The 17,867-nt window shown below is 35.1% G+C and overlaps 1 protein-coding gene across 1 annotated transcript in view; it reads right to left on the reverse strand.

Annotated features, from left to right (window-relative positions):
* The window catches only part of LOC132549401 (neuroglobin-like), a 30,063-nt gene extending 12,784 nt beyond the window's left edge, over positions 1-17,279 (reverse strand). Inside the window, exon 1 of the mRNA XM_060213327.1 lies at positions 16,684-17,279. Within this exon, the coding sequence (XP_060069310.1) occupies positions 16,684-16,865 (182 nt within the window). The 5' untranslated portion in view covers positions 16,866-17,279. The remainder of the gene's footprint in view (positions 1-16,683) is intronic.
* Positions 17,280-17,867: the final 588 nt, after the last annotated feature.

Genomic DNA, 17,867 nt, shown 5'->3' on the forward strand with positions numbered 1-17,867 from the left:
GAGGTTAACATTATCACCATACTTTTAGTAATTGGCACGATATCAACCGTAGAATCTAGATAGTTTGGGTTTATCACTCCTATGTGGACTTAAGTGTTATCAGGTCTTGACGTAATTCGACTGTGATATTGATTGATATGTTGCATTGTTCACTGACTGAAATATTTATGCGTATCGACTTTATCTACTTCAGGCGTACATTTTCTCTGTTTAAGACTGTACAAGACACACAAGAGAAAAGCATCTTATAAGACAAATTTAGGGATAGAGAGAGTAGAGCCAGACTTTGAATTAAAACTACATCATATAGCTGTTTCGTCATTCTAGGACTCGCCAGTGATTCTAAGGCCTAAATTTTAAAGCTTCGGAGGCGACTGAGGAAAGTCCAAAGTGATTGAAATTCGGAGGTGCACCAGCCCCGTAATTAAATAAGTTTCGTAATTTTCATAGATCAGGTAATTCTAGAACAGCATTAAGCACATGTGTCTATTTACGTGAAGTAAGAACGTAGAAAGTAGGAAGGAGATGGGCGGTATACACCCATATGTTTCATTCGTTGACCTTATCCAGGCTAACAGTTGATTCAGTGTTTTACCTTTCCGCAATCCCAATGCCACTTACCATTTTCACAAAAACCTATTACACAAGACAATGAGAACAAGAGAACCAACAAGAATTTTGGCATCCATAATCCTTATAATCAAATACCAGGAGACCAGATATATATGAAATGTCACAAAAACAGGAACACCAACGTTAGATATAGTGTACAATATAATCATTATCCAAATTCAAATTCCAGGGAACAATATGAACAAAATATTTACACGGAGACTCATGAAAAGGTACAAGTAGAATAAGACCAGGCAATCCGACAGAGTAAGCGTCTTCTGCTCCATGGACGGCAACTGCTATGTAAACCTAGGTCAATCCAAGTAAGAAATGTCACGTTCGCAATTGAGTAATAGGTATACAACAACGGAACCAACAGACAAATTAACGAGCATCAAGCACGTCCAGCTTCACATCACACAAAGAAATACACTAGTTTTCAATGGGATCAATATGACGACCATAAATCGTTCCGATAATTTTCATCAACCTGAATCTTTTGAAGCCCTATGTTACGAGTTTGTTCGTCAGCTGAGGAGTTCATTCACGTAAATCATGATAATGGGAGCAGGCCCTTGTATATCGAATCAACTGTGACATTTAAATACCATAGGTAGGAGATACAGGGATATTGCTATCCATAATTGTAAAAAATTCACAATAGGGAAATTAAAATCAATAACGCCAAAATGTATAAATGTAATTGATGTTTTTTTCTTAGCCTATTTTTAATTCACTTTTTATTAATTTATCTTATTAAAAAGACTTTTTGAAGTAGCAACGTTAAACTGTTTTTTTCACAACTTTCAGATTCACATCAAAATGACTCAATTGCGTAGACCGTAGTACACTTCGCAATCAATCATCTCTGTAAGCTGAGAAAAGAAAAGGAAGATTAAATACAAGTGGACGTGGTATATAAAACAGGGATTTGTCAATCAAGGCAATAAAGAGTTGCAATATATTGAATTTCACAAAGGAAATGAAAAACGGGTGTTTTAGCATCTGATATTGATTTCACGTGCACTTTAACAAGAATGATCAATCAGTCTTAATAAAAGACATATAACAAAATGAATGACCTTTCAAGCATCACAAACAAAGCAATATTGCTTTTAGCTGTATCATTTACATATTTCGATCTCTCAGTTCAGTGCACAACGTCTTTCTTTCGATTCCCATTTCATATCATTTAAGTTTAATGTGGATTGTACTATGCCACTTGGAATGATTTGATCTGTAAGAAATTGAAATATTGAAATCACCGAGACGATCTGCTTCTCTGTACGTAAATTTTGTCAACGTAACAAAAAATTAAAGGTAGCTTTATCAACATATTCAACACCTGTAGATAATTTTATCAACGAAAGAAACACCTGTACGTAAGTTTATCGACATAGGCCATACCAGTAGGTACCTTTATCAAAATATGCAACACCTGTTGGTAACTTTATCAACATGTGCAACACATGTTGGTAACTTTATCAACATGTGCAACACCTGTTGGTAACTTTATCAACATGTGCAACACCTGTAGGTAACTTAATCAACGTAAAGAACGCTTGTAGGAAACTTTATCAACATATGCAACACCCGTAGATCACTTTATAAACATGTGCAACATGTTTAGTTAACTTTATCAACATTTGCTACACCTGTAGGTAACTTCATCAAGACGAGGAACATCTGAAGATGGCTATCAACGTGATGATCATTTGTATGTATCTTTATCAACATATACAACACCTGCAGGTAACTATCAACGTAACGAAAACAGGTAGGTAACTTCATCAACATAATCAATACACGTAAGTATATTTAATACGTGTGTGTACGTAGTAACTGAACTGTTCATGTACGATTGTAAAATAATCTGAACTAGTCTCATACAATACCTTACCTGGATCATCTGAATACACGCTATACTTATTACCTATTAGTGGAGATAGATAAACAAAAATCTTTTATTCACTGCAAAAAATCTTTGATACACTATTTAAGTCCGGAGATAGAGCATAACTACTGCCGAAGATCCGTGTTTAGAAATAATAAGGCTTTTTTATATGACACAAGCACATAAACTTCATCAATTCAATCATTGATCATAGGTTTATTTCCGTTTTAGAATTGCCTCCATAGAAGTGCTGATTAGACAGTGGAAATATATTGATTCTCTTCATTCTAGCATGGCTAAATGACGATCAGTGTCCCAGACCTAGGAAGTGTTTTGCCAACAAAGACGTGTACTCTTATGTTGGTATTCTATAAACTTACAGAACAGACCTCGCATATAGTGACAGCAAATCAACTGTGGATGAATTTCTAAAAAAAAAAAAAAAAAAAGACACAAATGCAAAAGTCTTAGGAGTTAGGAAATTAAAGGGCTGATATCTCTTATATGGACAACAAAGACAACAACCCTAGATATACCTTTTGGCCCCGCCCCAAAGCACCAGACATGAATTGAGGGCCGTCAAAGGTTAGACCAAATTTGTTCAAAATGCGCAGTTCCTAGAGAAGTGTTTTATCATTTTGTTAGAAAAAACAACCAAGAAAATACTATAAATAGTATACAAATGACATAACAATTAATAGCACATTTCGATACAAAATTAGAATAAGACTCTAAACAATGAATTGAACTGCATCATACATTCAAAGTCATTCAAAAGAAAAGTCGAAATCTAGATAGTGACATGCACTAGCCACACCATACAAGAAATTTCATAAATCTGATAATTTTAGAATAACCTCAAGTACCTGTGTATTATCTGAGCATTAATTCTATGGTGCTAGAGTTAAACATGAAAAAGAAAGATTTTTTCGGAGATTCCGGAAGAAGTCAAGGGAAAATAAGACCATGTGTTCCGGAAGGAAAAGCCACAACGCCCATGAAAAGGTTCGTCAATCCGAGTAAGTTATGTCATGTTCCCAAATGAGAACAAGTGTACAACACGGAACTTACAGGAAAAATAACAAGCATGAAACACGACTGGCATCATATCGCACAAAAAAATAGAATATTTTTCGATGGCATCCTTATGACGACCATTAAACTACCCTATGGGTTCCTGGTGTCAGATCAGTTTTTGATACATGTTTAGTAAGTTATGGTTAATCACTTAAATGCGTTGGTGGAGAAAACATTGCTTTTTTGTTGTCAGGAAATGTCAAAGTCATCCCAAGCAATGAACAATCAGAGATCTTACTGGTATGTCGACATATAAAACATTTATATTTGCCGGCTTGCAAATGTATATTAAGTTGACAACACATCATTGTTTTATCTAACCCTTAAATTGAAGGACGTGACAAAGTCTTAAAATGACTTCTATTTATAGATTCATAGATAAGCTCATCTGAATGAGGAAGAATATCAGGCGGCAAAAGACAGGGATACGGTTTCAATCATTCAGAGAAAAATCGTTTAAGACGATTATACAAATTTTCAAATGAGTCTATTTCACAGGAAAGCATTGAAAGCATTGCATTTTACATTCAACCCTTAATATCACTGATAACCTACACAAGCGGTAATGTACTTCAGGATGTTTTTATGACAACAATTATCAGCCGATGATGATTTAATTTGTTATTATCATACGTTCTGTATTTACGATATGAGAACACACAAATATGGCGCTCTTGGGTATTGAGACAGATCCGATCAGATATACACATTCTAATGCCTGGACATTTATCACGTAATTGTAAATTGCCAACTACCAATACCACCTACAGTTATATGTATTCAAATACGATGGTAAAAACAATGCCCTTTACATACCACGATAATAATTAAGTTGAGCATCATTCGATTGTCTTTTCCAGCATTTATACAATTATGTCAACACAACACACATCCATTCTACTGTCTAGTATAGCCCGTGGACACTCATTATTACTAACTATATTTTGCTATCGCAATATCTGTTCTATGATGGCTATCTTCGAGGGAACAATTTTTTCGTCCACAGTTTTTTGCTGTTTTCGAGGATGAAAGCAAATCGTTAAAAAATCCTTCAAAGTTTCAAAATAAATTACGAAAACTTAAGTCATTTTTATTTCCCCGAAAACTATATCACTTTTTTTTTATAAAGCTTGGAGTTAAACAAAAGGTTTAACCATCGAAATTATTATTTTTTTTCCATTGATAATTTTATTGTTGTCTCTTAAATTTACCACACTGTACTTTTATAGACATAACCATAAAGAAGATGACATATATGTTTTACTGAACTTGACTAATTTTCTAGCCGTTTAAAATCAACACATCAGCAGCGAACACGCCGTCTTGCGTAAAATTAGGTCAATTTCCGGTTTAATTTCATCACTCTTTTGATCTTGTTAAAAATTAGAGAACACTGCAATTAACTATAAAAGCCAATTGGAACACTAAAGTTGAGAACCGTCGACCAAAACTTATAAACATACAGATGGTTACAAAGAGGACTTAAAGCGGGTTTTCGAATTCCACTAAACATACCAACATGTTAACATAATCATAATCGAATCCCACGGAGAGACCTGAAGACTGAAGAAGTTCAAGCAGAATATGACCAGGTGTTCTGGAAGAGTAAGCATCTTCTGCTACATCGATGACACCCGCCATGTAAACCTTGATCAATTCAAGTACGTAATGTCAAGTTCTCAAATGAGACATTTGTTACATAAAACTTTGTCATTTCAATTGAAGCCGTGTAAAGAGAAGGAAAAAATACAACGATGGAGTCTGTATATACCAGTCTTACTCCCTACCTGCATGACAGCCCAAACAAAACACACCAAACAGTTAAACTTTGTTTCCCTTTTGTATAAACAGTGTTCCAAAATAAACATATTGGCTATACACTATGGAACGTACAAAATAGAAAATTATTTAGGTTCTCAACAAGGAAACCCATCTAGAAAACATAATTAGGTGATTTTAACGTTTTTGCTCAGAGTACTTTTACCTCGTGTGGCATAATAACTCTATCTTGGTGGTCTACAGTTCCACTTCAAGAACAATTAACAGTTTAAGCACTAAGACGCTTCTTGTCTGGACAAAATAATTACAATTTTGCTGCTCAATATATAACCCACGGCAAAAATCGAACACGTTGGTAGAGAACGGCGTGTCCTGCTTTCTTTTGCGAAGTAATTACCATCAGTATTGACATCTGATAGTAGGTTGAGAGGTCTCAAAGATTTATTGGGCTCCAGAGAATGACTGTTAGCGACACCAAGAGTTTCACAGATCGGATAAGTGTTCCGCGTTGGGTGTTTTTACCAGAAGAAATGCGGTGGTTCTGAAACCTATCTAATGGTAAGAATTTACTGTTCGTAAATCTCATGCTAATTAAGACTACGGTAAACACAACCGTGAAGAACGTGATAACTGTATGATTTCATGATTTGTTCTTCACAAAAAAAAATTATTTAATGTGAATACTGCTAATCTTATTTATGTCAATCTATAAAAAGAACATATTTTTAATTAAACGACAAAAAAACAAACTTCTCAAGTTTTTTAAATCACAATAAGATATAATTGATTCATAAGTATATTTTCAATAGAAATTTGAAAAAGTAACATTGATTTGCAATATTAAAAAAAAACATGGATTGAAACCTAGTTGAACGCTACTAGTATTCAACTCCGGTCTGTTACCATTGGCTATTATCATGTACACGTGTGTACTGATTCCTTTAGTGGTAGCTGTAATTAAATATGTGACAAATCGATCAAGCGTAAACAAATCAGAATAAATAGGCACTATATAAATCTATTTAAATGACTATTATGATTTTATTGAGCATAAACAAGTCTGTTGTGCGTCTGGCTAACTCAATTTTCATAATTACGTTGGGCAAGGATTTCGAATTTCAACATCAAAATGTTTGATTTAATTACTAAATGCGACAGACACATACTACATGTGTAGACTTGCACGGACACCTATCAGAAAATGTAATCTGTGGACCATCAGTAACCACATGAACGGGAGTATGTCCAAGTTCACTCCAGGTTTCGCTATCTATTTTTAGTAAAATTGTTATATATTGGTCGACGTCGCGCTGAGAGAGTGTGCCAATTTAACGTCCGGTTTTGCTTGGAAATTAAAGTGTACATATTTCACGAAGCCGTCTTGGTTTCAAAGAAGTTTGGATAAGTTCTTTGATGTACATTGATTTTCTTTATTAATTTTGTTTTTATAAAGTCTGGACTCTCTGTAATGAATTGTCCAAAATATTGTACCGTCAAAAAGGACATTTTTAAATATAACTTCTTTATTACTCAAATCTTTATATCGTAAAACAAATATATCCAATCAGATTAACATAAATGTTGTGTTTGTTACACTGGAGCCCTAGCCGATACCGAGCTGTCACCAACGATGTATACATTATGTTTCTTTACTTTCATCTGGATTTGCTATTAATTCATGAAATTTTGAACATTTCTATGAAGAAATAGCAATATTAATCTTTAACTGTTGGATCACAGATGTGAACCTCGCTCCTTTGTTGTACCAAGGCTGATAAAAAAATTGGTTACTTTGATATTGTATATGTATTTTTAGATATAAATCATAGTTGTCTATGTCGCCGAGGTTAACAACATTAGCAATGTTGTCAGAAACTCTTTCTAAAGCAAGCTCTTGGACTTTTTTAATACACCGACTGACACAGTCAGTTCTACAATCGGCTAATAGATTTACATCAACATTGGATTGTATTATGGTTTTCCATTTCCTGTTTACCGTAAATAGTCGTTGAACCCAAGATAACTTCAGTACATTAATGTGAGACTAAATATATGATATTTAAACAACCGTTCAGATCACAAAAGATGGCCGCCTGTCTGTCATTTTGTTTCCCTGATGACTCCCAATACCAAAAGATCATAACTGATAAGTAAGAGAAACTGATTTCTATGTAATTTGAGAAAGGTCCATCTAGTGTATATTCATCCAGTCCTGCTCGGAAAAAACTAATATAAAATTGTTTACGCGAAAATCAAAACAAATCTGAATGACTTATGATTCATTCCAGCTGAGTAACAAAACAAAATACCCAAATAAAAGTTAACGTGAATCCTAGAGTAAACAAAAAACTTTCAAATGAATCTTTTGAAGTTGCCTGGTGTTTATATTGGACTTACCGGAAACACATAATTAAAGTGAATTTACAGCAAATTGGATTTTTCATTAAACAAGTCAATAATTTGTTATTGCTCCTAGTAACGACATCTAATGGTCCGTTAACGAGACGTGTATATGACCAAGGACGATACAGAAACATGAACCTGTGCCATTAACATCGGCCAATGATTTATAGATTCAAGGTTGACCGAGTCGACAAGAGTAGTACACAGTCATTCAATGGTCTCAACATGTATCTACAAACGCTTGTCCTGGCCTTGTCTGTCTGCGCATGCATTACATTTGACAAAACCCTCTTTGAATGTAACATTGATGTATAAAAATATAGAAAAGACGATTAAGTGGAAACCTACAGAGCTGGGGATTTAACTCGTCTGCCATAAGTCAATAACTTCACTTTGAAGATCATATATTCGTTACATAACATTTCAATGAAAACAAAACAGACCAAAGTACATATATTTTCTCTATCACCTGACCGATTTCTAAATTGCAACATGTATACAAAAGCAAACAACCAAAGACCGTTATACAAGACAAACAAGTGAAAAAATATATAGACGTGCAGGGAAATCATTTTGAATAATAATACTGATCGATTCTTTTCCTGCCGACCAGGTTCCGCATGTTTACCCCATCAAATTTTGAAGTACAATTTCACGTGTTTTGCACATTACCAGATTCACAATGGAAGTCTATTTAAACAGAGTAGCTGATAGAAATCCCAATAGCAAATTAAATGGAACACTTGGGAAGTCAATAAAGTTTTCATATCTCTTACAACACTCATGATACAAATAATATCACATGCTTTCACATTGGTATTTTTAGGTGCAATTACATTGAAACATGCACCTACACTCAATTCTATCTAGTCTTATCTTTTACCACAGTGCTTCTGCAGGTTCTGGTACTTTTACCTGCTATCACTTGTAGCTGATTGGCTAGTCCCTATATTGGAACCATGTTGCTCCAAAACATGTATAACATCAATTTATCATAATATCAGTAGTAACACGGTTGAACATAATAGGTATGTTGCCTGGTATCAAGTCACATAGCCATTTAACTGATTCTTTAAACGTGACGTACAAAAATTATTCTTTTGAACTCATTTGATATAGAAAACTGTGAGGTTTATTGAACTATAGGTTGAATTTCCCATCTGAATCTTGATATTTTTTCGTTCAATTTTGATTTTGTTCCTCAGTCGTATCCTTCACATCAACACTTTAGGCCTTATCTACACTGGCGATGTATACACTTTTATGGCAAAGTTTATTCTGCTGGAATGATGTATTTTTAGATTAAATAAAAAGGGGGCTTTCATCAGACTAATGAACTCTTCGTCATGACCTAATACCCCTTGTTTGGTTATCACGTGCCCATTACAGTCTTGTATTTTGAGCCTTCCAGTACTTCAAATCTCCCAATCTTTCAGTATTTGTCAATTTTCTATGTGCCATTGTTGTATCAGTGTGATCATGTGCAATATACCAGTAATGAATGTGCAAACGCTGCTTAAGGTGGCAAAGCAAACATGTGTACTGTTAGTACTGGGTAACCCATTTTGATCTGTGTTACCGCTAAGATAGGTGCATCGGGTTGTAGCACACGACACCAGACACAAAATTATACTATGTAAGGAGTACGATAAGGTTTATTTTCAAAAAATGGAAAAAATTAGTTTTGATTTAAACTTTCATATCGAAGATAGTGGTTGATAACTTATTTGTATTTAGGTTTGTGTTGAAAATGTATTGTGTCTTTCGTACAATCCCGTTTTCCTAATTCTGCTCTATATTTGGAAACATTGGCCCTGATATCGTAAATTGTGTGAATAGTCACGAATCTTTGCACATCCTCCTTCTTACTCCTAAACTGAACCCCGAATCTTTTGTTTTACGCTCGACCAACAAATACACTACCGACAAATTGTCCCAGGTCGTGTAGGTAGTAGCATAGATATATTGGGCAAGTACCAAGGTTACAACCGGTTCTGTTACTTAAGACCGAGATCGAACATACACATATGTTTTGTTTGTTTGTCTGTAGTTTAACGCCCTCGCGTCAGCCATTTGAAGACGTCATCACAGATGATAGCCATCACATTGAAATGCCGTCATTTTGGCAATATAATATTGTTTGGTAGCACTATCGAGTCGACATCAGTATTATAACAAAGAAAACACCAACATGTCATCAGAATCATAATCCAAATTTAGATTCAATAAAACTAGGGCAACACCACGAATACTCCTTAATACGTATAAGAATAATAGGATCCGATAGGGACATTGTGACGATCGCAAAACTTTCCCATCATTTTCATCAACCAGTATCTCGAAACCCTGTGTTGTGAATTTGTCTATTAGTTGCTGATATCTTGCACGAACTGTGACATGGATGCAGGAATGTTGTTATGCAGAAATTCAAAATTCACAACAGGAAATTGGAATAATTACGCTTATTTCGTCGTAAGAAAAGGTGATTTAGAATTCATTCAATGCGATGAATTAAGTCGATAATTTCTTGTTTCTAAACACAAATATCATCTATTCATCTAATGGGTTTACTTTTTTCTTATATGTATTACAATAGTTTGTTTAAAGGTCATATCGCCACTTTCTTACCCAAACTTATCAAATCCTCCTATAAATACACGCACACTGACCACGTGTACACGTGTATGGGGAGAGGGTCGTCCTTAAATGACCCAATCAGTTAACAAGACGTTAAGCATATATATATCACCAACAACCTGGTTACATAGAAAGATAGCATGACTGTTATTGGCACCCCACCCTGTCTCAATGTACCGACAACAAGCTACCTTGTACTTGCCTCTGCAGCACATTCCATGGTGAACGACAGGGGGCAAGAGACGCCGTAGCCTTTCTCAATTGGACGCTCAGCCCAAACTAAACTGGTTTAGTCTCAAGAGAAGCATTTTTTTCTGCGGCCAATCCATAAATCTCCATCATATAATGAAGACTAGTAGGAATTGTAATTATCACGGAGAGTCATACATCAACGACACTACTGTATTATGTCCTATTAGAAAAAATGCTTGATATTGGATATCAAGTCACGATTCACTACTGAGTAATGAGTAAAAAGATTAAAGTTACCTTTCAATAATAAAATCTAGAAGCTAAGTATAACACACAAAAAAGAAAGCTATCGATTTTTATCATATGAAGGGCTCCTTATCAGCAACGTCTTCATATGGCTCGCTAGTATTTATACTAAAGGATCATATTATAGTTTACTTCATATGAAAGTCAATAAACACTAGATAAGAAGACTAGTTTTATGAAATGAGTTTCAGTTTCAAACAACTTACCTGATAATTATTTTTGCTTCAATAAATCTGTACAGTTAATGTCGTTGAATATCAATATAATAAAGAGTTTGTCTTTAAAGGGTGAGTCTTCGTTGTTACATGAAATCGATTCAGAAGATCTGTAAATTTATTCTATCACACTTCCTCGTAAAAATCAATACAACTTTCAAGGAAAGGATGACGCGCTCCTCTATTTAGAAATAAAAACTCAGCATTAGGACCAAAATGGAAACTGGCAATTGTGATACTTTCGGGAAATACTTAAAACAAAACTGATCGTTTGCAAATAAAGAAATCGCAGGTCACTCTCGAGATAAAATTGATCTAAATTGATTCATGTCGCTACAAGGAACAATTATGTCAACATAATCATAACCAAAACTCTAATTCCATTAACCTAGGACAAAATATGATCACAGAAATATTCTATTCATGAAAAAGGTAAAAAGGAAAATAAGACCAGGTGTTCTGAGAGTAAGCGTCTTCCTCTTATCGACGACATCCGCCATGTAAACCTTGGTCGTTCCCAGCAGGTAAAGTCATGTTCTCAAACGAGAACAAGTCATACAACATCAAAAACAACAGGAAAATTAAAGAGTATCAGATGTGCACAGCTTCATATCACACCAAGAAAAAGAACATTTCTCTCTGAGATCACTATGACGACCTTAAAACATTGCCATCATTTTCATCAACCTTCATCTTTTGAAACCTTTTGTTACGAGTTTGTCTGTTAGTTGACGACTTCTTACATGAAAATATAGCACACGGAGCAGTTATCAGCCTAATGATTGGTCATGTTTATACCTAATATAATGGCGATGGTGTTATATTCTTCCTTCTACAACCGTATTGTCTTGAGAAAGACAATTAAATTTTTGATGATAGTAATTTATTCTTTTATGAATCGTCCTGACCAATATCTATCATAAACATACACTCTCAGTAAATATATTGATAAAAGTTGATATTCTATATCAAGTTTATAATGAAAACAGGCAATGATTTCTCTGAAATAACTTCTTTCAAATGCATAGACGTGAATGATCTCGTTATCGAGCAATAAGCAATACATTGTCACTGCAAGCGTGGGTATACACCAAATCTTTATCTTTTTATTTCTTTCGCAATTGCACGGAAATATATAATCTCTTAGCTCTTGCAATATGTGTGGGCAGAAATAGCATGTTCTTGGTTTGGTTCCAGACAAAGAAAAAAATTACTTTTCACAAGGTGTATATTTGTAATTTGAATGTTAAAACGTCAAATCAAAGCCTGGCAACTAGAGCCTCGGGAAGTCGTTTGCTAATACGTTTATTCTCTCACAAGGCAACTAAAGGCAGTTTAGTATGACATTAGAATGAGTATTTCCTTTGTACGCATGATGTCAACGTTGCACAAAACGATCATGATTATTAGTATTTGCCGGGTTACATAACTCGTCATTTGATCAGCTACCACTCATAAAACAAACACCTTTTTAACTGCGTAGAGATTCCTTTTTCGTTTATTTCATTTGAGAAATGTGACTTGTGTATTATAACTAAGACAAATGTAGGAAGTTTATCCAGGTACATTTAACAAAATTGTCTTGAAGTTAGAATGTTAATAGAATAGAAGTTCTAATAAAACAGCCTATAGAGGATTTGGGTGTGACGTTTCGATGACCACACGGTCACTTTCATTTGAAACTAAAAATCTGTTGAAGGAGACCGTGTCATCGAAATGTCACACTCAAACCTTCTACTGGTTGGGTTATAAATCTTTATTGTGAAGACGTACTGAGCATCACACGTGCAACCTTTCCATGCTAGTAATTTCCTAGGCAAACTCAAGTTATTAGGACCGTGAGTTAGATAACGATTTCAGGAAAACGATATTTAGTTTAATAATTACCCAGGGAGTCAAAATAATCTCTCTCGAGCAAAACATGCATGACTGCTAATGGTCTTATTTAAACAAAAATATGAAGTAATGATGACGAATCACAGAGTCTACTTAGGTTTGCCGCATCGATCTCCGACCCCTGTGGTCTTAATACTAGTACTGGATATGGACCGTTGGGGTTGAAACCTGGGCCGCGTCAATGTTCACACAATCTGGGCAATATGATTATTTTGACGTCGTAATGGATAAGATCGATCAACTTGTTTGCGAATTCGATTAGCATGGCAAACTACAAGTGTTTTAGTACTACAAGTTAAAATCAGGTTTTGTACCGGGATAGAGTGTCGATGATCACTTCACATATTGATCATTCATTGTAGTTAACAAAAGAACTCTAAATGTCAAGTAAAAATACACCCTATCGTTGCCGACTGAAAAGGTCACCTTTTGCCAGCAAAACAGGGTGTCCTACAATATCCAAGTATTAACTCGTACCTGGTAATTATCAACCCCGCTAGCTAAACCTTAGACAAAGATAAACTCGCACCATCCGCTGAATCTAACTAACCAACGGAATAGTTTTTGTAAAAAAAAAAAAATTCTTGTATCCTCTTCTTGTTGCCGATGTTTTGCCTCCCAATATCGTGCCGCCACTTCCGGATTACGACAATGCGGCCAGTTGTCGGTATAACGTGTCCCAGTTGGATGTAGTACATGTTCAGGTCATGTTATAACAGTGTGATGTCACTTTTAAAACATTCCTCAGTAACTACACCTATCTATATGTACCATCTTCATGTGACAAGGACGGCAAACCTCACGCAAACAAATTGTTTATGGAGATTTCTGTTGTCACGTCTAGGTATACAACATGATGGTATTGTAATGTTATTAAATTTCGCGGGACTAAAAGTTTCAGTCTGAGCTATTTTATGGATATTTAATTTCGCGTATGTCTATACACTGATATTTATGTATATAACAGATTTCCTGAATATATACAAAGATATATTTGAATAGCTTTACATTTGCTTGTTATTTAATTTAGCGTTATTTTCAATCAATGAGATCATAGCAAAGTGACATACACCGCGAATAATATGAACTAAACAGTAATATGACCCTAGAATAACCATATATATAAAGACATAAAAATCATATCACTCGGTAACCACATGCACACGAAAATACGCATGGACATGCACTGCGCTCAACATATTTCACTTTCACAACAAGACTTTATTCCCAACATGACGTACCAGTTAACACGTTGCACACATCACCGGAGTACTTACGGCAGAATGGTGCCAGTAACAGGGCTTTCTATCGGAAGTAGGGTTAAGTTGATGGGTATCGCAATGATACGGTTCAGAATATACATGATATGTACATTTGTTCTTGACGTTCTTTTGAAATAAGCAAATAGAGTGAGCATCACTGACGACACCAAGAAGGACGATATAGATGTATGATACAGTTTAATTCTTTGTTTGGCTCTACTGTATCTAACTCTAAATTTGTATGAAAAGGTGCTATTAACTTGTTTGTCTTTAGTACAATAACTTATCAGTTTAAAATGTATTGAGATTTGACGACAGTGCACTTCCTTTCAACAATTAGGCCCTTAGCATCACTGACGAGTTATTTAAGGATTAAACAGCTGTGTAATGACGTTAGTTTCATTGTTTGGCTATATTTTAACATTGTATTTTTGTATATTATTCACCCGTGTTTTTTCTACATTCTTATTTAGCCAATACTCTCACCGTTTGAAACATATTACTACATCATTACGCATTTTAAAAATCTATGCAAGATGGTTGCAAAACCGAACAGCATGCATGAATAAGCATGATCTAAGGATCTGTTGCTGCTAGCATTACCAGCAATACGGTCGTGCTTAAACGGGAATTACTACGTAGCGTTACAATCCGCTTTAGTCCACTTCAATAGGAAATGCACTTTCCCCTAAGTCGGCACACATTCTGTTGCCAATAAGCATTAAAACGGTTTCTTGTGGCGTTGTTGGCATATGAATGGCCAAAGCGGGAATAGCGTAAAATTTAATGGAATAAGTTTATTGTCTTTTGTATTCCCTTTTGAAGTCATATTTCCATTTATGTTTAATACGTGTAGATATCAACCAATTTTGTCTGCTTTAATAACCAACTTTTATTTTTCATAACTTAACAAATCAATTTCCCAAGTGTAACACGTGTTGTGTGTCCCTTTGAACGGAAATGTGTGTAACGCAATATATATATACCTGTGCATTTACTGCATACGATTTTTTTTTGTGGTGTTTTTATCATCACGACGCTCTGTGTATATAGTTATCATACAGACCATACTGTTTGTCTGCAGTTGATAACTATCTCGACGAACATCGATATTTCGGTACAATAGCTATTAGTTCCTAGATACATGTATGATGTTTCTGCTTGGATGTGCAATAAGACTAAAAACAGAACGGACCATACCAGTTTTCTATGGTCAATGAAGGAGCTAAATTATCCTGCTTAACCCATACCTTTAACCCTTTGATATTTTACTACCCATACTGCTATATTTCGAGGTTTTAAAAGAAAATTCATTTTGAAAATCCATTTTGTTCCGTTGTTGTTTACCTTGTTCAAGTTTTGGAACTTAATATTAATCGCTTGAATTTACAAAAATGTACATGGCGGATGTCGTCGATAAAGCATATATCCATAAATCATTTCTGGCATAAAGGTATAATTTTCTCTTATACCTGCCAAAAAACGTTTTAATCACTTGTAATCCCAGGAATCTATTAAGATTAAAAGAGCAAATATGTGAGTTAGCGTTATACTCCTTTAAAATCTAACTTGAATTTAGATAGCTCGATGGGCAAGTTAGATTATTCTGTTTCAAGGATCGTGCTGTCTGCCCGGCGTCCCTTTTTTCTTCACTATAACCAGGTGACATCAGGCCATGATGGATTATTGAATAATAAAATGCTCGGATCGAGGGCTTTCATATTTGTGCATATTAATTACCTGGATCCATTTTAAAAGGTCACCGTAAATATATGCACTTAATCACGCATACCTTTTCTTTTCGATAAGGAGATCGTATCATTTAGCCAGCGCTATGGTTGGTTCGATTGGTATCGCAACTGTTCGTTCTGGTAATTTACATTGAAATTTTCAAGATAATCTTCAAACCCAAAGGGACCAGAGTGATGAAACATGATGAGTAGTTTGCTTGGATGCAGGGCGGCTTTCAAGTTTGGTAAAAAATAATCTTGGTCCACATCACATGTGTAAAACGATTAAATATCTCATCGACAAAAAGGCCAAGGTCCATATGGTACATTTGGTCGTATACTCTGTATACTGTGTTTGATGGCGTGGATGTGTGTATGCTGCGGATATATACGATTAAAACTGACAGAATTCTGCACTTATACATACACTGTGGGAATTGTGATGTTTCTGTGCTGTTATCTACGGTGAATAACTCCCTATATTGTCAAATATTGAGATATAAACTAAAAAAAATACTGATTTTTATATGTCTGTTATTAAAGTTTGATTGTTATTAAATGTACAATGTGGAGAGTTAAAACATATTCCCCGTTAATATCAAATTTACATAAGCATTTATAAAAAGTATTGTCCTGTAATATTGTATTAATCAGTAATAAACATTGAATGATTTACTTACCCGATAAATGTTATGACGCCTACTTTCTCAATGTCTTCCTTTAAAGTCATCCAACAATCCTCTAACACTTTAATCTCTTCATCAGTAAGACGTGGTTCCTCTCCCGGGCTTAAGTCCGAGGGGGCCGACGTTTCATTTTGTAGACGTTTCTCTTTAACACATTTGTCTATGATGCAACCCATTGCGTGATATTCTACACAGACTTGTCGTTGAATACATTCATCTCACAGTAGTGACTTTTCTTTTCTGTCTTACTGCTCGTCTAAAAACCACTGCATGTTTTCCCAACACATTGCTCCCTAAGATAAAGCCCCAGCCTCCACATCGTAATACAAGTGTCGACATAAATATTTAACAAGTCCGATTGAAGGCACGCGTGACAGGTACTGATACTCTCGGCTGATAAATCGTGATGCTTTGTGAGGTTAGTAAGCATATCAGGAGTTTAAATTGTCGAAGAATACATCCTTACATTGGTGTATCTAAATCAGACCTGGATCGATATTTCGAGGCTGGAGTGTAGCCCCATGAGAACTATTGAATAAAATACCCGCTATTCGTATGAGTAAAGCATGTGCTAGTGGCTCTCATTAACAACAGTCCATGGAGTCACTGTATCTATTTCATTTCCACGAGTTGCTTTCACTCAATAATGATCTCCAGACGCTGATACATACTGTTTACAGTAGGGACGGGTCGGAGGTGAGGTGTCGACCTAATGAAGGAAACACAGGAAAATAGCAGAGAGATGAAATGTTTTAGACCAAAATTAGGAACATAACTATCATAATTAGGATATTTTTGTTCCATTTAGCATTGTCAATAAAATGGAAATTCTTATTTGTTTGATGAATGTGGCCGTGTAGTCATCGAAACGCTGAAATCTTTCACTGATTATGTTATGAGAACTTCTACATTACTCTCAATTTCCCTTTATATCTAGACGATTTCCCTCGCTCCCCCTAATACCAACAATCTATTTAACTCTCTGATGCTAATTTCATTTGGAGAACCAGATATGAATAGAGCCACTGATGAGTAGTACATCGATTTCGTTTCTGCGTACTTAGTTAAAATTTGGTCGAAAATGTTAACCTTCTGGTTGTCATGGTAGACATCTGTTGTCTAAGAACATTTACTGTAAATCTAAGGTCCACAAAGAAATCAATCAGTAAATAAACTTT

Source organism: Ylistrum balloti, unplaced genomic scaffold, assembly GCF_031769215.1.
Source record: "Ylistrum balloti isolate Yb309-2 unplaced genomic scaffold, AGI_CSIRO_Ybal_v1 Utg370056, whole genome shotgun sequence".
NCBI lineage: Eukaryota > Metazoa > Mollusca > Bivalvia > Pectinida > Pectinidae > Ylistrum > Ylistrum balloti.